At 41.2% G+C, this 23286-nt stretch overlaps 1 protein-coding gene across 8 annotated transcripts in view; it reads right to left on the minus strand.

Annotated features, from left to right (window-relative positions):
- Nucleotides 1–23286, minus strand: part of sh3pxd2aa (SH3 and PX domains 2Aa) — a 94113-nt gene that overhangs the window by 55347 nt on the left and 15480 nt on the right. For all 8 annotated transcript variants that reach the window (XM_016675584.1, XM_016675589.1, XM_016675588.1 and 5 more), the window contains 3 exons: nucleotides 22023–22103; nucleotides 5470–5545; nucleotides 3044–3120 (listed from right to left, as the gene is read on the minus strand). In XM_016675584.1, coding sequence (XP_016531070.1) covers nucleotides 3044–3120; nucleotides 5470–5545; nucleotides 22023–22103 — 234 coding nt within the window. The remainder of the gene's footprint in view (nucleotides 1–3043; nucleotides 3121–5469; nucleotides 5546–22022; nucleotides 22104–23286) is intronic.

A 23286-nucleotide genomic window follows, 5' to 3' on the forward strand; every position in this document is an offset into this window, starting at 1 on the left:
AAGATCCAGCATTAACCTGCTTTTGTCTCATAACCCAAAAACAACATTATGGGCAGTTTATTCAGTTAGGTTGGGATAGTGTGCATTCCCACCAGCCCTGTTTGGTCCACTTTAATCAAATTCTAGTTTGTTTACCTAGAATGTCCGGTTCGGTTGGGGAAGCGTGAATGCACAATCAGACTGAAGCGGACCAAAAAAGCGAACACTGGTCCGGCTACAAACCTAAGCCTTGGTTAGGCTAAAGTAAATTCTGGTTCCCACCAGAAGCAGGAAGCAGACTATAGTGGATTGCATTCTGGGTAAATACAACCAAAACCAAAGCGCACGTGTAGCACTAGAGGGAGAAATGTCTGGTGGTCTTTTACCAAACATAAAAGAGAAATCCTACAACCACTAAAACCTAACACCTCTCCATTTTTGTTGCATTTTGTGAAGAATGAAGTTGCACTCAGTGTCTTTTTCAGAGGTTTTTGAGTCGTTTCCTTCAGTGATTCTTGGTGCAGCGCCCCCACAGGCAAAAGGGGGAACAGGTCGCTCAAAGGGTTTCTTTTGTGCTCATTTGTGCCTGTTTTTTTTATTACATTCTTGCAGTTATTTATGTGCACAATTTGCAAAAAATGGCAGAGCACACATCCCTGAGTTGACTCTGGGGATGTGGATGTTTCCTGGATGGGACACCATTCAGCTTTACTACCAGCATCCTAAAATCCATTTCACCGAGACTAAAACGGTACAGGAGGTTCTATTAAAAATAGAAGTGAAAAAATCTGCATCAGTTGATAATCCAAAAGGTGTAAAAATATTTGCATGAAGGATTTTTTTTCACACTTTAGACTGAAATTCCAGCAAGTAAAACGGGAAAACCAGCTGAAGAAGTAAACTCAGCTGCAAACCCCTGTAACGCAGGATTTATTTGACTGAACCTGCCGACTTTTGACCAGCATAGATTTGTGATATAGATCAGTGAACTGCTGCCTCAGAGTGTCTTCAAAGACAGAGCTCAACCCCAGTCAAAGAGGATCGTGTGTCTGTTATCCATCTATATTTAATCAGCCGACCGGCTGCTAGCAGAGCTGAAGCTACGCAGCCGCCAAACGAGGAGCCAAACCGTGAAGATGAAACAGAACGGGCCTTTAATTTAAATAGCTGAAATCGTCATCTGAACTACCTTCATATTTCGTTCATCTCCTCTAATACTATAGAAGTGTTTTGGTGGTGATTGAAGAGGCTGCATCACGCTGAGCATCCACAGCTGCCTGGAACCCAGCATCCCGTATTCTCCAGAGCAAAAGCCTTTGAAAACACTGAGTAATTACTCTTCCTCTCTGTTGTTTGTGCCTCATGAACAGGACACAGGAAGTAAACAGTGTGGCACGCTTTGCAGCGCTGCATGAAAGGGAAAGCCTGCTGCAGGATAAATTACTCTGCTGCAGGTTATTTGGGTAAGAAAGAGTCCGTCTACGAGTGGATCTGCTTTTATTTCTTTGCTCCCAATTACTGAGCTGATACTCTGGCTAACCTTCGCTAATGCAGGCCAACAATACAACCTCCTAATTGTGTGTGGAAACAAAGCCGCTGTACTGCAGCCATTTCCCCCTGATAGTGTGGAGTTGTGCCAAGAGGAAGGAAGGGAGGAGAGGAGGGTGCGAAGCAGGAAAAGATCGTAATCCTGCACACATGAAATAAAACGTATCTAATAAGAGTGTGAACAGGAAGTGACAATCAAGTCTGTCTTGAAGTGTGTAATTACAGACAGGTAGTTCTTTGAAGTTGTGTATTTTTATGGGAAGGAAGTCTTGAAGGGTCAGAACTTCCTCTGCAAACAGCTGGAGTTTGATAAACTGAAGGTTCGACTGGAGGAACGATCCGGTCAGTCCTGCTGCTTCAGAACCAACTGATCCAGGATCGGACTGGTCAGCACCCTGATGAAGTATTCATACTGGAGGTGCTCAGAGATAAATCCACTCTGATTTCCCTAATTTTGGGAGATCACGATCGGCCAACATGTACATGCAAAAACCGATTCAGACAGATTTTCTTGTCTGAAAATCAGTCACTGTCTGCTTTGCTCTGTTACGACAGAGAGCTGGACAACAAGCGTCACCTCACTGATAGCAACTTAGAGACGTAAGCAACATTCACACATTGATACTCAATTCAGACTTTTTTTGCTAAAGTAAGATTTCTTCTTTTTTTTGCGTGGTCGTTCATACTAATTAAATGTGACCAGAATCAGATTTCCGTGTAAACAGTTTACGACCCCAAAGAGACGTAGAAGAAGAACGTAGACGATACCCGGCAGCGCTCTATTAACAGATGTAATAATGGATGCCACCATCTATGGATCCATTTTAACGTTTTTCAGCAACAGAAACTGACAGTATCATCACAAGATCATAACAAGACGGAGGAAAAAAGATCAGAATTGGAGCATCCAGACTGAGTAAAAGTCACTATATTTAGCAAACAAAAATGGCATCAGCCAAAATCTGAATTTTTAAAGTTTTGTGATGGGCCAGTTCACAAAACCCTAATTCATACCTTTCATAGTTTTTCACATTATAGCTGTAAATCTCAGTCTGTTTTATTGAGCCGTTATATGACAGATCACCACTGGAAGTTCATAACTGTGAAACTGATAAATGCTTTTCATGATTTGTTTCAACCAGCTGTAGATACTGACATTTTTTCCGATTGCTCTTTGCATAATCACTCAGGCTCAGTCAGATTAGAAGGAGAAATTTCAGTTCTTCCTACAGATTCTCCGTTGGCTCTGGGAGATGTTCAGAGCTTTGCACTTTCATTTAGGGGTTTCAGATTAAAGGGGACTAAATACAAGTTCATTGTGCATTTTTTAGATTGTTATTGGCAACAAATATTGGAAAACATGCATCACTTCCTTCCACTGCTTTGTGTGAATAATGAGAACAAATTTAAGGAGTAGAAATACTTTTTCATGACATGTGAAGGAGTGTTTGGACTCCTCACAGGTCAGGAATGTTTCAGAACAGCAACAGGGAGGTTTACAGCCAGAACGCTTTACCCTGCAGTAGTCATCGATGAAACGCAGCCGCTTCATGGCCACGTCTCGCACATGACTCCTCCGGAACAGGATTTTGCCTGGAGAGGGGAAAGGAAAAGGGACAAAAACAAAGAATCAAAACACGAGGAAAAGTGAAGGACAAACGAGGAAAAGTGTGATGTTATTTAGGAAGAAACAAAGGAAAGAACAACAAGGAAACAGACAAGAGGAAAGAACTGGACTGTGTAAACAAAGAAGAAGAAATATATGCTTGTTTTTCGGCGTAGGCAGTAAAAACTTGATGGTGTAGTTTTCAGATGAACCAGCAGATGTCAGTATTTTGCAGATCAACAATTAAAAAAGTAAGTTTTTTTTAAACAAAACTTTGTATTTAATGTACGTGGATCTCTTCTAAGGAAGATTAGGACTAAAGTATCACTTTAATAAACCAATAACAAGATCTATGATCACACTCAGATCAGATCAGTTTTTGGTTTGGAAACAAGTAGCAGTGGTTATCCAAGTGGTCTGGAAGTGAAAAGCAGGTTTTTAAGTCTAATAAGTTTTTAAGTTATGCATATTTCTGCCTGTTAACAACTAAAACAGCCCAGATTGCAGCAACGTTCTGTTTGCAGTGTAAAGCTGAGGATGTTTGGCTGGAGAAACGTTGAATAGAAGCCGCTCCTTTCATTCAGCACAATAAGACAAAACTGCAAACCTTCCATTTCATCAGCACAACCCAAATAAAACCCAGAGGACTTCCTCTAAATCTGGCTCTGTAAAGCTGACAGGAAAACAGAGACCAAACAGGCCCAAATGATCCTGCAGCTTTGCACCCTGTACAAAGATCATGTCCAAACTGAATGTCCAAACTTTTACTAGGCCACTCGAAAACCCTTATGTGGGATATTCATAAGTTTACTAGAACTTAAGGTCACAAGCAGATGGATGCAGATTTGCAATCAGTATTTTCTGCTAAGGAGGAAATTCGCTAGATGCTGCTGCCACTAGTCTGGAGGAGCACAAGCAAGACTAAAGTTATGTTTTTGATGAGTGGATAATGTTGATTTTACATAACACCCCTCCTTTAAAATACAAAAGCTCCAGATTTTCTCCGTCTTTCTTCTGTTTTATTGGCCAGTGGACCAGTTACATCTGTAGAGATGCAGATTGAAAGAAGCTGGAAAGTTATGAACTAATCCTGTCCAAATTGAAAATTTTAATTTAATAACCATTTCAAACACATTTTGTAGACTGGTCACTATTTGTCACATTTCTATTCATGTTTTATCATTAAATTGAGACCAAGGAATCCCTGAATGCCAGCAGTGGCACTTCTGCGTCCTGGATTATTAGTCCAACAGAAAGGTTGTTAAAGTGAGACACTTCAGTGCCGTAACCTAATGGGCTCTTTCAATCCGTTCCCATTAGAAAGCCCATTTAGTGTCGCACAGTGAGCTTGACCCGAATTACATGTCCGGAGAGGACAGGCGTCGTTTGTATCCGAGAACGGTGACTTTACGGAGAAGATGGAGGTGGAAGTTCGATCATTGTTAGTGGGATAATGTGAGAGTGATGCTGCGAGGAGGACAGCTGGAGGGCAGGTGGGAGACAGGGAGTGATTCCTGCTGATGCTGAGTGTACGGGGGCAGCCACCGGGCTTAAACATTTAAGCATTTACTAAAATAATCTGCTGCAAATAGAAATAAGAACCCTATGCTGTAAATTCTTCAGCAGAATTTGCCATAAATCAGGGCTGATACTGCAGCGCTGGGGAGACACAGGCCTGAATGTCAGCTAGATAAACAGGTGTGTATGTAGAGACGAGGCTAAAATCAACACAAACATACATGTGATGAAAATTACAACGGCGTAGTAAAGCCATGGAAGACAGAAAAAAAGGAGTGCATTTCCATCAAATAACTCAGAAATTTTCTAGAAAATTCCTGTGATCCAAAAGTTTTTAAAAAATTCTAGAAAAAACACATTTTTAGATTAATCTCAGAAATCTTCTGGAAAAACCTGGAAATTTCAACTTTTGGAGAAAAAAATGTAGAAACTCAGAAAATTTCTAAATTTTGTCTTGGAAATTTCTGAGATTCATCTAAAATCCGAGTTAGTTCTCACAAATGTTTTGACTTTTCAAATATTGGAAATTGTTTTGTTTTTCTTAGAAAATTTCTGAGTAACATTTGTGTTTTGGAGCAAATTTACTATGTTTTACTTTCTAAATACAATGGCTCTACTACGCCGTCATCTGAAAATTCATTCACATCTGTAAAGACCGAACATGCTACAGACATGCACATGGCAGCTGGGAGGGACAGATTGTCTCCTCTGCAGCCCTCGCTGTGCCGGCATCAGTAACCAGCTCAGTGTGACGTCCCCTGAGTGCCAGTCATGCATTTTTAATATGGGAGCCGGTTCAGATAGGAGCAGGATATTACCTGGGAGAAACGGGATGATCCTCTTCTTCGGATCTTTTTGCCCTCCCTCGATTGGGAACTTGTCAAGTAGCTGCATCTGTTGGGAAACAGAGGAGAGGAAGCCGCTCAGTGTTAATGGCATTTAAAATTCAACATTTTAGGATTCCTTGGCTTCCTTTTTCTGAGTGAGAGATAACGGGATCGATTCTGTGATATTGACCGCAATCTCGTATATCATGTTGGAGCCAGGAGGCAATTAGCTTAGCACAAACACAGGGCATGGCTCCTTTCAAGCCCTGAAAATATGCCCAGCAGCACTTCCAAAGATCAATAGCTGATATCCTGCATCCTATTTGCTTTATTTGAGAATTAAAAAGAAACTAAAAGAGAACTTTTCCAGTTGTAGCTTGGAGCGATGACATCCTTGCCATTATCACCGAGGTGCAAATAAAATTTAGAAAAATACTTTGTGCTAATTAGTTAAAACCACTTCTATTTTATGTTTTATCCTAAGAACACTCTGAAGGGACAGCTATCATAAAAGAGACACTTCAGAGACGCATCTAAGCTAAAAACAATTCTTCTATTTCATTACTGTAGAACTGCCTGAGCTGCTCATCAGAAACTTAGAGCTGCTTTTTACATTTTTATGGTCTTTTCTCAACTTTTGATAATCTTTCGGTAGATGCGTAGCTTTTCAGAACAATTATCCCCTCTGGTTTTAAATCTGTGTGGCTGAAATGATATTTGCGCAGCGTAACCATGGTAACAAGCCTTTTTTTTTCTTATAATGTATGCAGAACAGGTCCAAAATGCTGAGAGAAGGAGAAAGTTCAAATCATCTCTTCCATCGATCATAACGGGGAAGGATCACATCAACAACTCCAACATCTCTGCCCAACTTTCTAACCAGACAGAGATTTAAAGCAACAGTGTCTTCAGTCAGAGGCCTCTTCAGACTGACTGCTACTGGAGATCCTTCCTCTCCAGAGCATCAACATCCACAACGACTCTTTGAAGATCCTTGGATGATATGAGTTACAACAACATTTAATTTATCTTGGGGGGGAAATAAAGTAGTTTTGAATTTGAACTTTTGATTTTCATAGAAAGTACATCTAGATGATGTCTTCATTGTTCATGAAACTCCAATTTGGTGAAACTTGATCCAAACAAGAAAGTTTTACCGTTCATTTAACCGATATCGTAACGGGGAAGGGATACAGGTGCCTGTTTCCTGGAAATGTCACAGTACATCACAAACATGCAGCTATACTACATATTTCCAATTAGAACAATGAGTAACTTTCTACATGTTAAAAAGCAAGTGAAAATCGCTATGGGCTCTTTGCACCTACGATGCTGACGTCACATCCGCATCAGCGAAATGCGGCCTTCTAGCTTCCGCTTTGAGTTACCAGGGGAAAAGACAAAGGAAAGACAAAGTCGTATTTCAGAAGCAAATAAAGCAATACTATGAACATTGTTGTCTTCCAAATATAATGGGCTTTTAAGTTTACATGGATTTCCAAGCGATCCTGAATTAAGAAAACGGTGGCTTGTAAATATTTGTCGCTACCAGTTAAAGCTAACACCGCACAGCAAAGTTTACAGCCTTCACTTCACTCCAGATCAGCTTCTTCAGCCTAAAACTACCAGGGGGAGACGGATGGTAAATAAAGGAGCCATCCATGTATTATTTCCAAAGAATCACTTCTGTATTCAGCCCGAAAGAACGAATATATGGGAACGAGTGAACATGTCAGAGCCAGAGACGAGCAACTGCCTGTACACACTGCTGTAAACACTATCCTATTTGAGCTCTTCACAAGAAACATGCAAAAGTAATAAAACGAAACAACACGGAGACCTTAAATAACACGGCCATATTTTTCTAAAAGCAACAACTTTGAACCTGAACTGTCAGCTGAAGTCAAACTCTGACACCAGAGCTGCCCTACCTACTTACCATTTAAATAGCACATTTTTGCAAAAAAAATGTCCGAGAATATTGCCTGCTAGCATAAGCTAAAGTTAATGTTAGCCACAAAGTTTAAAAAAGTAAAACTCACCTTCGTATCTGTGAATGTATGACGAGTCGTATATCTTAAAACCTGTCTCCAGCTTACTTGTTGGAGCTTTGGATCGATGTATCATTAATTGTTACCTTGAGTAAGCCCTGCAAGCACCGAGTGTAAAATGTCATTTTCAATAGACCGGAAGTGACCAAGCCATTTTTCCCCAAACACGGAAGTTGACGTGCAAAGAGCTTATTAGACGTTCAAATTGCAAATCAAACATGCAAAGTCCAAGATTAATTTAGTTTCTGCTTTCTAAGACTTCAAATGATTCACAGACTTCAGCTTTTAGTAGCTAGTGGGAATAATTGGGTTGATCTAAATTTTTTAGGTCTGATTCAGTCATGTTGCTGAAGAGTTTTTAAACAGATATTAAAGGTTAAAACTATCAGATCAAGATCAAAACTCAGGACCACTGCACTAGCCCTGGAACTACCATGTTAGGACTGTAGTACAGCTTGGTAGACAGGAAGTTAAAAAGTTAGCATGTAGACTTGTGAGAGTATGCTTATGTGTTTAAGTGTTTGTTAGCTTGTATGCTACAAATTCTGCATATTTATGCTCCTTGACTAACTACAGTTAGTAGCTGCGCAGTTTAAAAATGACTATGCTACATGTTAGCATGATGCTAGTGAATTATTTCACGAACCCAACAAACATCTGAAAACCAGTAGGATGTATTACAATAGAACTGAAATTAGATTGTGCTTAAAGTTTTACTATTTTCATGCTAAACTATTTGGAATAGTTTGACCTCAAAATTTAAAACATCAAATAATTTTCTCAGAGTTGCAACACAAATGCATTAGAATGTGATATTCAGCAGCACATCTGAATTAAGGTAAGGTACAAAATAATCTGATGTGAGTTTCAGGGTTTGTATCATTTTTTGGAAATACCTGGTTCAGTTTGTTATTTAATAAGCAAAAATCTACAGACTAAATGAAAAGGTTTGGGAAGGAAGAGAGGAAGGCGCAGCAGACCTGCTGTAATAAAGCAGAGAGAGCAGAGGGGAAGGATTAAAACCGGAGTTCCTCCTGTGTGTGTGGGAGGCTGGAAGTCCTAAAGGAGAACATGACAATGTGTCTGAATCTGATGGCTGTGGGCTGTAAAATACTCCAGGGAGCTAACATGTGAGCAAACAGCCTGGAGGCGCTGGGATGTTTGGAAATATCTGGAAACAAAATCCATTCCCACTCGGATCCATCCTTCACAGAGCCGCGCTTTGTGACACAGTACGGGACACAAGGACGCCACTGGGGTCCCAATCTAGGTTAGTGGTCTGCAGCTGAAGGCTTCTGCTTCTTTACTGTAAGATGCTGTGTTTGCATCCCTGCTCTGCTGCTTCCTACACTCCCAACAGAAAGGAATGTCGATGCAAACGGAGAGCCAGCAGCTAAATCAGCATTTTCATTCATTTACTCCTGCAAGAACCAAAATCAGAGTCTGGTTGACTCTCCCCCTCTCACATGCCGGTTTCAGGAACCTTAAACGGCCCACTTGGATCAAGGTCGACTGATTGTTTAAAAAAGACTCTTTCCTGTTGGTGAAGACAGTTTCCTGGCAGGAGAAGCTGAGCGGCCTGGAATTGTTGGATCAGTGAGACAGAAAATGGTGAGAACAGGTGGGACAGTGTGGATCAGATGACAGCCTGGAACCGCTCGGCACACACGCTTACTACTTCCATTTGTTAACAACACAAACACAACTTTAAGTCCAGATGGTACTGCTGAGACGAAAAGAAAAGAAACAAAAATTAATAATAAAAACGACGTGTATGCCAAAGCATTGCTCTACTTCTCAGACTTTACTGTCTCCTTGGTAACCAGCGCAGGGAGAGCGTGAAGAAGAGTTGTGAAGAGACGTGATTGGATGGAGCTTCGCTGCTCTGGACCAACAGTGGAAATGTTAGGAGTCAGGTAAAAAAAAAATTAATAAAAAAATAGGAGTGTTTTTCTTCTCTCTCCTGTCAGAGGACAGGTTAGGATGATGTAATGTTTACTTGGCTGTCCGCTTTACGGTGGAGCTTCTCTGCAAAGCTGTGACACAATCAGGGAGTTCACATCGCAGGGAACCATTCCCTCTTCTAAACACGGCAGATCCATTCATGAGAGTCAATAATAAAAGTTTAAATATTTACCAGACCGAAGAAAAAGCACTTCAAAACATCAGCACAACAAATTATTATTACACATTGATTTCTTCCAAACAAACTTGCTCACAGCAAGACATTTATTGCATATTTTTCAGGATTTTAGACCGAAGACCCTGAGGAAATCTCATAATCTGCTCTCGACTCAGGAAAAGCTCTGCAACATCTCCTCTATGCAGACATCACCGTTAAATGGTGAATCGAAAACATGCACAGTTATGGCACAAGGGACTGGCAGTCAGTGCAATGCTTTACGTCGCTGATGCAACAGTTTCAGATAAACGCCGCTATCTGATTTCCTTCTGCAGAAAGTGCTTGAAACAGAGACGGAGATGATGAGACAGGAGCCAACAAACAGAAACAGCCTCCTTCCTTCCACTGTCTGAATATTTTACGACAGATTCATAGAACTGATTTTCTGTCTGCGCTGTAACGTCTAAACCCCACAGGAAACATCCGCACACGTTTAAATGGACAGAGCAGGCAGGGGAAGGCATGTTTAACCAACACTGTCCACCAGCTGCATGGAAACGCAGAGAAGCTAACAGGAGCTAACAGGAGCTAACAGAAGCTAACAGGAGCTAACAGGAGCTAGCAGAAGCTAACAGGAGCTAACAGAAGCTAACAGAAGCTAACAGAAGCTAACATGAGCTAACAGAAGCTAACAGGAGCTAACAGGAGCTAGCAGAAGCTAACAGGAGCTAGCAGAAGCTAACAGGAGCTAACAGGAGCTAAGGAACACAGGCTTAAATCAATCAAATGCAAACATAAAAAAGTGGCAAAAATATTTTATAGAAACTTATAATTCACATTGATCTAACGGTGAAAACACAACATATAAAGCTACAGTTACAAAGTCAGAAACAAAAGGTCAGGTGATGCTCTTCCTCCATTAAACCTGCAGGTCAAAGGTCAAAATCGATTCTAATAACATTCAGCATTTTAACCAACCAATGTTAGCTAAATTGATGTAGGACAGGGGTGGCCAAGTCCAGTCCTCGAGAGCCACCATCCTGCAAGTTTTAGAAGTATCCTTACTCCAACAGACCGGGATCAGCTCTACAGAGGCCTGATAACGAGGCAGTCATTTGATTCAGGTGTGTTGAAGCAGGGATGCATCTGAAACTTGCAGGATGGTGGCTCTCGAGGACTGGACTTGGCCACCCCTGATGTAGGACATTACAGCTGAAAGACTGGAATAGCACAATTGTCTGTAATGTTTTATGAAGAGGGGTGTGCTGAGTACTTGTGAGCCGTCAGTATGTTACCTTCATAAATGCTGAATATAATTTGAAATAGATTTTTTTAACCCTTCTAGGGAGACATTTTTCTCATGTTAACATTGAAAAAAATTGTCAAAAACTTGCAATATTTTGATTAATATTAAAGAATTATTGATTTTAAAACAAGCTCCTTTATCTCACTGAAAAGTTATTCTTAAGTTATTCTTTGGTCTCCTTGCATGTGTACTAAGTGTACTTGGTAAGACTTTGGCAGTCTGCTACTCTTACTGCAGTGTGATTTTTAGGCATTCTGCAGACTGGTCACCGCTGAGCGACGGTCCAGAGGTCAGCCTCCTGAACCATCTGATTTGTTTGGATTGGAGCAGCGATCTGTAACAGAGCCTGAAAGCACCCACAGAATCCAGATTTATCAGAGCTGACTTACAGAAACATCCCAGAAAACCAAAAACTTTTGGCCCTTCACTAAAAATAAAGCTAAAGAACATTTTAAGTTAATATTTTTCTACCCAGAAGTAGAAAAAAGTACCTCTGCACAGTTTAACGACAGAAACGTGGAGTACGAACACTCAGAAGAACAAGTCGCTCTGCTAAGAATAGCACATCTATAAAAGGAGCTGTGAGAGTCGCTTGGCCTGAACTCGGGGAAGCCATGGCGGTCTGTTTATGAGGACCGATAAGTCACTTCCTGCTGTGGGTCATGTGACTGTAAAGGGTTTCTCCCGGGCCTTTGGTTGGAGATGAACACACATGCTGAAGTGTAGCTGTGGAGGAACTCATGACCGGCCTGACGAGGCGAGCATGTGATTTTCTCACCATCTCTGAGCTCAGAGTGGTGAGAAACAGACCCAACACGCTGCACACTGCGCGCTGCTTCTGGCGCTACTCGGGGCGTGAAATGATCAAATCTCTGCTCCTGCTGCGTCTTCCAGCAAACATCTAGCTGCTGGAGCAAATCTGGCTTCTATTCACGATGAAATCATCTTGTTTCCTTTCACTTTAAATCTTAGATCCTTCAGATTGTTTCCAGGAGAAAGAATAAAACAGAGCTCAGAGCTTTTCTTTTCCTAAATGGAGCATGTGAGAGAAGTCTGAGCATGCCTCAGCACCAGCAGGCTTCAGGCTCTGCTAAACAGATGTCTGAAGATAGCTTTTAGAGTTGTTCCATCCAGAGTCACCCACAGTTGATGGAGTGATGTACAGTGGCACCCTGGCACCAGATCTGCACAAGTCTGTGCGCAGGGATGGAACGTTATTTCAGGAAGGAACATGATCTCCTGATATCCTGCATTCTTTCCTGCAGCTGAAACACGAGTCAGGAGAATAAGAGTTCAGTTTCTGAATCTGTCAACGCTGCGGTGCTGCGCCCCAGATTGTGAGTCACGGCGCCCTCGTTTTCAGAACGACAACAGGTGCAGGGGTTGGGTGACTTCTGGCTGTCTGCAGTTGCTCTTTTGTTGCTCTGCTGTGGGCTCAGAGCAAGACTCTGTATTTTTCTGAGAAATTGATGAGAATTTTTGTTTGTTTTTTAAAGGGACAGTATCATGAGTTTTTCAGTCACATTGTGCGATTCTGCAGCACAATCAAGAAACTATGTTACCATCAGTAGTTACAGAAATGCTGCATATATCAAATATGACTTAAAAGAAATTTAACTTCATAATTTAACCTGTCATTCACGAGAGGACCCCGTGACAGGGGTGTCAAACTCCAGTCCTCAAGGGCCGCTGTCCTGCAACTTTTAGATGTGCCTCTGCTGCACCACACCTGAAAAGAATAATTAGGTCATTAGCAAGGCTCAGGAGAACCGATCTACACAGGGAGGAGGTAATTAAGCCATTTCATTCCACTGTTTTTTACCTGTGGCACATCTAAACACTGCAGGACAGCGGCCCTGGAGGACTGGAGTTTGACACCCCTGTCATTGTGAATGACAACCTGTGAATGACAGGTTAACTTCATTATGCCTCTTTAAAAACTCCCGCTCTTTCTGAAACTCTGCCTTCAGGTCATCCCAACATGACTTCTCCATCAACCCTTTAAAACGTTTTTTACCAGCGCTGCTCTGAGCAGTAGTTCTTAAAATGAGCTAAGCAGTTCCACCAAGTGTTTGCTAATTGCTGCTGGCTAGTCTGAAGGAGCTGAGTGGGGGAGTGATGGGGTCTCTGTGAGGCGGACGCTTGGAAACTGCAGCTCTGAGGAGGATCTGCATCTCAAAGGTGGAGATAGATCCACTCAGATATTGTGGACAGCTAAATGGTTGCCATGGAGATAAAAAGATTTCTTAAACATGAAAGAATCAAAGCCCAGATGTGTTTATGAAGTAACATTATAACATGACGTAAAGCTCAAAAAAGTTGATTTTACACAATACGGCCCCTTTAAGAAGCAATGCAGGGTTGAACAATTTTCCTTTTTGTTCTCAGAAAAAACAAAAAACAGAAAAAAGGAAGAAATTGGGTGCTCAAAATGGAGCCCAAGGGCCATTTAAGATCCCTGGACTGATTTTGTGCGGCCCTCTCGTCCACAATTCAAGAATATATGAAATAAATTCAGACAAAACTACAACTTTTAAAGAAAAAATCTATGAACAAACATGTTGATGCAACACAAAGTGATCATATTTTCCAAGCTTTCTGGTTTCCTTGGATTGTCATGGCAACTAGGACCAATATACTCATTAACTTATACTCTAAGCTGCACCTTGGTGAACCCAAATCTGCTTTTTATTGCTATATTATAACTTGTCTAAATACAGAAGTTACTGTGAAATGAAGACTCAGATTAAGGTTTTATTGCTAAGAATAAACAAAATGGCATTTTCAGTTTTCTTCAATTGAGCAAAAAATATTAAACACACTTGATGCCTTTAGTTTAACTAGGAAAACATACAAAAACTGTTTGAGGTTTTGGATCTATGATCCTATTTCAAATAAATCTGAGTACAGGATAAAAATAGTTCTTGCTTAGTTTATTGTTGAGTAGGTAAAAAATAAAAAGAATCACAACATTTTGGTTAATTCAGTTCTTAAAAAATATATTTTATTGGGCTTGTGAACTTTTTGCCCACTTGAGAAAAAGTTTGGAAACCCCTGATCTAAAAGCGGCAGCATCGTTAAACAGCCTGCAGGGACTGTTTAACCTCATCCGTTCACGCAGACTGTGGAGATTAAACCTCGATTGCGTCACATGGCCTGAGAGGACGCCAGCCTAGAAATATGTTCCCGCCTTCAAAATCGATATTTTCATGTTCAAAAGTGAATGGGATGATGAAACAAGAAGACTACCTCCAAATTCCTCTGCTTCACCTCAAACTTACAGATAAAGTAAGTTGTTCTTTAAGTTTGCGACGGATTAAAGTGGATAAATCTTGGACAGAGTTTCCATCAGGACTTCAAATACAAGTTAAGATCCGTAGGAAACAACCAATTTAAAAGAACTGAACCAATTCTACCAAGAAGTGAGTTCAAATAACCAACCAGAAATAATAAAGAATAATATTGAAGACAGCAAAATTCCTGTAGTTGAGTTGTAACTTAAAGGGAACGAATTACATTTTCCTTTTAAGCAGGTTAGGATAGAAGTCATGTTTGTTACATTTTTTGCACAAAATCATTCTCAGATAATGAGATTTCACCTCTTCAGTTCTGCCTATTATTAACCTGAGATTTTAAAAACCAGAATATGAAGCGTCTGAAACAATCCTCTCTCTGCAGAGGTCATAGTTAGTCAACACTTCAACACAAACACATCAGAGCAAAACTGAAGCATTCGCTTTGGGAGAGCCTCCAACCGGACCAATGCTTCTGTCATTTCTTGTCTTTTGTGCAGAAATTGCATTTCATTCTATTAGATGATGCAATGAGATACCATGGTTGCCCAGTCATTTCATCACTTATCAAGCTTTGATTCAAGTCCAGCATTTATTCTGTTTCCAGAGAGAGACGATAAATGTTCCTCTGACATTTTCAGGCACTTTTCCACTCTAGCAGCTTGGCAGAAATCTGACAGAGCGAACCGGCAACGCTTTCGGCTTCCAGAGCGGGAAACCAAAAACGAACATTGCTGGCTTACCCTCACACTGCTTTCATTTAGTTACCAAAGTAGGCCAGCCAACAAGCAGTTAGAGTGCAATTAGAGGCAGAGCGAACAGGCGCTCACCTGTGCCAAGGCCCGGCAGAAACGGCAGAGCAGAAACCGCTTGGAGGCCAGTTACACTTCATTCTTCACGTCTATTTCACTGTAAAATCTGAACGTTATTTCCAACCCAGGTGGAAGAATGATGGAGGAAAGCAGAGAGAGAATGAAACGGGAACTAAAATTAGCCTTTCTGGTGATGGTGCGTTGTGCAGCAGCGAGGGAACCGGGGCGCGGCTGTTTTTACCGACTCAAACCTCTGCTGTTTGCGGTGTTGTCAGCTAACAGCTTCCTGTCACAGTCTGGGAGACCTCAGACGTGTGACGGCTGTCAGGGCATCGAGAGCATCGCTCAACATCTGTCACCGCTGTCTGTGTGTCCTGCCTGGGCGACACTGTCAGGACCGGTCAACACCCGATGGTGCACTAACGAACCCTTTAGCACATGTTAGAGTTTTTTATGCAGTGGTCAAAGCATAAATAAACAACATTACAGCCAGGATGCTCATCATCAGATGTTCAAATAGGAAGTCCTCATCATTAAATAATTAATGAAGGTCCAACAGCATGTAGAAAACAGCAACATAATGCTTCACTCTGCCTGTTTATTACATCCATGTGTAACATCCACATCAGACAAAATTATGCTTTGGCAGCCTGGTTGATTCGCTCCAAACCAGGAGATGGAAAAACACCTAATTCATATTTTCTGTTTTTCTGTTTTTCTGTTGTGGATTTAATGAACTCAGTCACTCAAATTCAGGCGATGATGCCTGAAGATGATTGTCTTTAGCATCTGCTACTTTTCCCTCTAATTCCTATGAAAGCAGAAGGAATGGACTCTAACTGTTTGGAAATGTCAAATTTTCATTAAATTATAACCAATTCTGCACTTCAACAGTTTACAGTCCCCAAAGTTCCCCCTGCCTCTGTAGAGCAAAGCTTCAACTGTGATGAAGAGGACCCAGGGGGTTAGACTGCAGCATAGTGTAATGAAAAGACAGACTGGATAAACAACAGAAATGCAATTCTCCAATCAGATTAGCAAACTAAGAAAAGGAAAGCATGCAAAGCAGCGTGAGAGAAACCTGGAAGAGAACATCAGTGAATCCTTGAATGAGCAGGTCGGTTTGGATTAGCAGGGAAAACACCCCGGGTGGGGGTGGACGGCTGGACGGGTGGGGGGTTTGGTGTTAAAGGTGGAGGGTTTCTGAAGCGAAACGGAGACAGATGGAGGTGAGAGGATGCGAGCCGAGGGAGGAGGAAACGAAGTGAGAAACTGAGACATTGATGCGAACGAGTGCGCAGGAGAGGACAGGAAGACAAAGAGAAGACGGATGGAGACAGGAGGACAGGAGGAGACGTCCACCGCAGCTTCATCCATCTGTTATCTGTGAACGGCTCTATCTCAGTCTCTAACCAGCCGGGTGGCATTTAGAGCCTGGACGTGTTCTGTCCAGTCTGATGTTTACTCAATCATTGTTTATTAACCTGCAGAGCGAGAGGCGAGGCGCTGGGACGCCGGCTGCGCTCAAACTGCCCCCGTCACCAATACTGCAGATAAGCAGAGGCTGAGTACGAGTTTCAGGTCTGAATTCTGCTTTATCAGCAGCAAAACAGGGAAAGAGAGAAGTTTGCTTTTCCATTGCCTGATGGTTTAAATCTCTGAGAATACACAGATTTTATCAAGCAGACATTAATAAACACAAGGATTAAGATTTTTGAGCTTTGCATGAAATTGTTCTTGGTTCTGTATATTTAAAAAGCAGAAACAGGCTTAGTGCTGCTTAAGCAGAGCTATAAATGTGGGAGAGAGTCTTTAGCTGAACTCAGCATGTTCATCCTCTGAACTTTATATGCAGTTAACGTCTCCGCCTACAGAAACTTTCAGTATTTTAGTTGGAGATTCTGCTGGGAAACCGAAGTTGTTAGATAATAAACCATTCAGTGATTTATAAACTAAAAGGTAAATCATTATCAGACAGCTGCAGATGATCCTGAAGGAAAGCATTGACTGCAGCTTCTGTATAGAAGTCTGTTGGGATGTGGAGTCAGAACCAGGAGTGATGGTGTTGGGATATGATGGACTTCACTGACACAAACTTCTTTCAGAATTTAATAATTGTCATTTTCAGCCATTGTTTACGTCCAGATTTGCCATGACTGACTTTTTCTGGCCCACAATTGTGACACATGTCTCAGATCAATGACGAAAAATTCCAATAAAATCATTCAGACAATCGAATACGTATCCGATTTAGTAGAACAAATAGAAGTAGCAGTCATCGGGTCTTTTTGGGGGTAAAAAGATCTGAATTGGGCCGTTCAGTCTGCGGTGAAAGAATCGGATTTGGGCCGCCTCTGTTGTGTGAGCGCAGGTTTAGATCCCGCTTACATGACCATGGCAGGACAATACAACGCAAATGTTTTGTTACGTTTTGGCGCCTTGTTTCTATGGCAACATTGTTTTGGCCTCACATTTCCACAGTAAGAATGCTTTGGCCTCTTGTATCCATGGTAACAACCTTTTGACCAGACAAAAGGCTCCAGAGGGAAACGTTTTAGAAACTGTAAACTAATCATAACCATCCGAACCAGAAACATTTAGAGACGTGTGGCGGGCCTCTGCCTTCAGGTTTCTTCTTCAGGTTTTTTGGTCGTGCTAAAGCTAAATCCGTTTGTTTGGAACATTTATCATGTCAGTGAAAACACATTACTTGCACCGGAAGCAAAGCGTTATGAAAACACGCCTCACACTGTTCTACCGCCTCCTACAGGCCTGGCATGCACACTACATAGTTTCTACAGTTTGTTTTCATTCCGTGGTTGTTATAAATGTTGTAAGTGTAATGTTTTCTAAAAGATTTTTGAAAACATTGTGTTTAAAGGACAACACTTTTGTGGACATCCTGGTTGTAAGCAGACAGGTTCAAACTAAACGTTCCTTTATATTACAAATATATTCAATATTTTAACTGCATCTATTTATCTTTATAACTGTAATTATAACGCAGTTATAATGCGTTTACTAATGATTACTAAAAGGCTGGAACCTTTAACACCTGGTGTCTAAATCCAGTCAGTTAAAAATGGTCTAATTCTAGCTTCCGGTAAATCAATCAGTTCAAATAAACATCTGGTGAAAACTGCTAAGAAAACGTTCAGCATCAACGGAGTTGGGATCATTTTAGGGTTTTAGTTGTTAGCAACATAACTGCTACAAGTAACTGCATGTACTGCTTCTCATGCTTTCATATTTCTCTTCATCACAGGCTGTTGATAGTATCTGTCCTTCAATCATTCAACAGAGCAAAGAGAAAACAGAACCTCTGCACACGCAAGAGAAGGAGAGCGGATAAAATGGAAAAACACCATGAATAAGAAAGAAAAGCCTTGAGAAGCTTCTCCCTGCAGGCTTCAGAGCGAGCTGGACGACTTCTGAGCTTTTCACCAACGCGCCTCTCTGTCGGATTCAGGCAGAGAAGATCTTGAACTGGACAGAAACATCTGTCAGCTGCAGAAACCGGATCGCAGAGCAAACTGACTATGGACAGGCGTTAGCATCAGTTCAGTACATACAATAATCATCAGCAGCAGCAGTCAGGATCAGGATGAAAGATTTAGAAAGTGTTGATGCAAACGCTAATAAAGCGACTCAGGTGAAGGCATGTTTAGGATCATTGTCCCACTTGTGTCCAGGCTTTAACTTTCAGGCTGATTTCAACATTTCCACATAATATTATTTCCTTATGAGCCTATACATTTTGTAAAATAAAATTCACCTCATCATGATGCAGCCACCACCATGCTTCACAGTTCACGGAATTGAAAATAACCTCTTTTCCTCACAAAACAATGACGTTTCAGGTGGTGAGATTGTGTATTTTCCAGAGATATATAGCATCTTAGCACAGTCAAGTAACTTCGGTTTTTATGAAAACACTGTTTACATCAAACATTACGTAAAGGAAATTTGATTTCGCTATTTGATTTCATCTTGAAATTGGACCTCTGTCTCTTTAAGAAGGTCCTGTTCTTCCAGCCTTCAGCATGTTGTCACAACAATGCTCCTCCATTATGCTGTTTAAACCCGTTCTAAGGAGCATTGGACTGTTCCTCCAGGTGTTTGCCAATTCCTGCTGCTATTTTTAATTAGAGTGGGTACAATTCTTATTCAACTGTCCAAACTTATCTTTACAACTTACTTTATAACTTACACTTATCTTTTTGGATCTCTGTCTCTTTTTCAGTCGCATGTAAAACATGAAAGTGTCCAACTACGATTTCTAACTCCTCTTAAATGTCCTGGAAAGTGGAACAGAGGCAGAGTTTGGCCTGTAGGTGTTTTATTGTCTGAGAAAAGAAAAAACTTCTTCCTTCACTAACACACATAAATGAACTGAAAAAAAAAATATTCTCCACCTTAAACAACAGGTATTTTCTTTCACTCCAGGACGAAGAGATGGGATATTTAAAGTCAGACATCACTTGAGGTTCAGACATACATTTGTCTGAACCAGTTCATTCGTGACTCAGTGACCTTTCTGTAAAGTGATTTGATCACAGCGTCGGTGTAAACAGGCCGCCTGCGACCTTTAAGTTCATTTCAAAAGGCTGGGAGAACAACTGCTGATCTGAACTGAAATAATTACACAGCTTCTGGAGAAACGCGTGTTAGGAGCTCCAGCAAGTTCATAAAAGTTCATACAGAGGAGATAAACTGGACTGGTCAAACTGGGAATCCAGGACTGGGAGTGACTCAGGTCAGATGGAGGAGGATGGAGGAGTCAGATGATGATGATGATGATGATGATGATGATGATGATGATGATGATGATGATGGGCTGGCTCACTGGTTGCATCCACAGTCATGTTCCAGTAAACTTGGAGCAGTGGGTTTATTGGGTCCAGCTCAGGCTTTTTGAGAACCTTTGATTCTCATTTCCTGTAGACGATGAAGCTCTGAGTGGGAAAAATGGAAAGAGAGCCAGAACCAGAGACCAGTCTCTACATTATCATTTGAACATTCAGGCTAACTGAATGTAACAATTCTTAGTTTTTTAAAAGTAGAATAAAGATTTCATAAGCTTCAGACTTCAATGTAGAATAATTCAGTGTCTTAGATTTCAATGCAGGTTCAATCAAAAATATGAAAAAGATCTGTAGCAAACCTGAAAACAGAATTTATGCTCTCTGGTTTTCCCCATCTTTAAACAAGGCCTTTCTTTAATACATTATTTATTCTAAGGTGAAATTAAACATTGTGACTAATATCCAGTTTTTTCATAGAGTTATTGTGGATTGTGATGCTGCAGGATATTCAGTAGCAGTCAATCTTGCTGCAGATCTACAGAGGCCTCTGACCGAAGACTGTTGTTATACGACGTCTCATGAGTGTCATGACCTGCTAACAGCTCCATATCTGGGCAGCAGAGATGATATTCCACAGTAACATTTCCTGGATGACCATCAGTTGCTGTCAAGCTCTGCTAATCCAGCTCATCTGCTTTTGCTGCTCCTCTTTAAATCTGTCTGGCTGTAAGATTAGAACGCTGAGCAGAGAGATGTTGGAGTTCGGGATGTGACTCCTGTCCGTCGTGATGGAAGAGATGGTTTCAACTTCCTGCTTCTCCCTCTGCTCCTTTAAACTCCCCTGGGGTTTGGGGTCAGAGTTCAGGTTTCATTTGAACTCTGATGCATTTGAGGTTCCAACAAAGTGTGATGGTTTTGTGCAAAACATTTATTTCCTAATGTTGGATTTCATCCCCAGTGAAAACATGTTCTCCAATCAAATGAGTTAAACTTAAGAGTTTAAGTGGAAAATTATTGGTGCTTCAATCAAGTCGAATTTATTTTAAGGAATTTGCCACATTTTCATTAAGGAAGTAAATATTAACGCTGCTGTTCTCAGAGCAATTCTCCCACTTTCGTGCTTGAATTCAGTCATTCGGAACAAAATTTGCTCAACAAGTCAAAAGCTGCTGTTTAAAAAAAAAAAGTTTTTTATCTCATATTGACATAAATCAAAAAGTCAATAAAAAGCCAACATGAAGTCCGGAGTCCGTCTGTGTTTGGCGACTCAGATAATCCAAACCGAGCTGGGTGACCTTTGCCCCGCTCCGTCCTGAGAAGCTAAATGAGTGAGAGGCCGATCTTCTCTGCGCTCGTCCGTGAAGCATTAGGGTTCATTAGGCGCCTCTCAGCAGCCTGAGCGCCGGAGGAAGACACACATCCAGTCAATCTAATGGCTTCTCCTTGTTTGCTATTCCTCCTCCGTCTTTGACTCCACACTGGGAGTAATCAGCTGCAGCGGGCGGGGCGGGGAGGGCCGGGGCGCAGGGGGCTCCGGTTTGTCAAAGAGACCTTTCCGAGAGGACTTTCCCTCTCACTGACTGAAACATAATTTCCTGCAGAAGCAGCACACTGCTGCTATTGAGACGTTCCCCCCTGCAACGTTTTCACTACAGCCTTTTTATATTTACTCCTGACCCGCGGACCTCAGGAGGAGCACGCATACCGTATCGGCTTGCAGCGAGTCCAGGGTCCCTGCAGCCAGTCAGAGACACAGCGGAGGCTTTCAGCACTTCATTCCAACACAAACAGTCCCGGCGCTTTTAAACCAGTTACACAAGCCCAGATTCTAAATAAAGACCCCACCGATCAGCAGCCTGCGCGACAGGATTTAACAGCAGCCCGGCCGTAAAGCACGCTACATTAAACCCACTTTTTCCTTTGCTTGTGCTGTAAGAAAAAAGGCCTGACAGTTCGCTGACATTTTGAGGCCAAGCCAGGGATGAGATGGGAAGGGTAGAGGAGTCTGCTGAGGAAATAAAATATACAACATCCTGCCTGCCCTGACCAGATGCTAACTCTGATTCATCGAGGCGACGAGGAATCCAAACAACCCGATGAGAAGCAAAGAAATCCGAGGTCACGACCTCCATGGAACAGCAAACATTGGGTTTACCTGCAGGTCGAAGAATTTGCTGTATCTCCGGTAGATGATGTGAGACGTGTTGTCAGAGTAGGTGACATTGATGACATACACCTGCCGAGAGAAGAGAGCAACAGCAGGAAGTTAGCGATTCACAGATTTATAACAGGCACAACATTTGTTTGTGTTTATTTCTACTGGCATTAACAAGATAAAACATGGCCCTCCAAACTTAGCATCACATCTGGAAACGGGTCAATAAATTAATTTTATTTCTCATGTTTTAGATACATAAACTCCTTTTCTTTGTTCATGAGATAAACTGATTTTTCTGAATCGCAGGTCTCTACAAAACCGTTTAATATGGAGCTCTCCAGGGAACATGGGGAAATTTTTTTCTTTCCCTCGCAAAAATGTGCTAATCTACTGACGTGACATAATTGAATACTGAAAGCCTTTCTTACGGTAGCCATCGTACTTTCTGCTACTATGTAAGAATTTCATGACGTTTTTACATGTACCTTAATATCTCATTGTGAAATACCTGAAGTTTTATATCTTTTTTCTTTGGATAGAAATGAACCACAAATCTGTGATATGAACAGAAATTTTCCGTAAGTAGGAAAGAAAGAAAAAAATATATCTAAACTATTTGGACTTTTTGGAGTTATTATCACAGGGCAATAGGTCATCTGACAGTTTTAATTGATTGTATTGGTCTGAATGGTTTAAAGGGATGTTTTCATGTGTTGTTCCATCTCAACTTTACACCAACAGTGAATAAATCGAGTTTCAATCAACTTTTTGCACCACAGAGTTAATAATAAACACATTTTCACTGAGGCTCTTTATATGCGTATATGTTTGAAATTTTAATTTGTGACTGTATACAAAATAGACCAGTAAATATTGCAGTAAGCATACTGCAAGGTAACGCAAAAGAACGTTTTTTTTTCCCCATTCCCCCTAGAGGCCTCCGTAGTTTCGTTAATCGTTGCGTTTGTGACAAAAACAGCAGCATGAATGCAGTTAAAGCAACAAACTTCAGCTTCCAACCAAACAGACATTTTCTGAGTGAAAAGATTTTAGAAATGTCCCTGAATCTATCAAAATATGACAGATTCCAAACTGAATTTGGGATTAGTAAATGAACAATAAACTACGGTTAACGTGTTGCAGAGTCAGAAAACTCTAATCTCAACATAAATATTATGAATGGGATTTGTTTCCTCTTGGTTTGTAGACTGATTTCTATGACGATACGTCCTGCATTTCACAAGTCACTAAATATCAGTTA

This window comes from Poecilia formosa, unplaced genomic scaffold (genome assembly GCF_000485575.1).
Source record: "Poecilia formosa unplaced genomic scaffold, Poecilia_formosa-5.1.2 Scaffold117, whole genome shotgun sequence".
Classification (NCBI taxonomy): Eukaryota; Metazoa; Chordata; class Actinopteri; order Cyprinodontiformes; family Poeciliidae; genus Poecilia; species Poecilia formosa.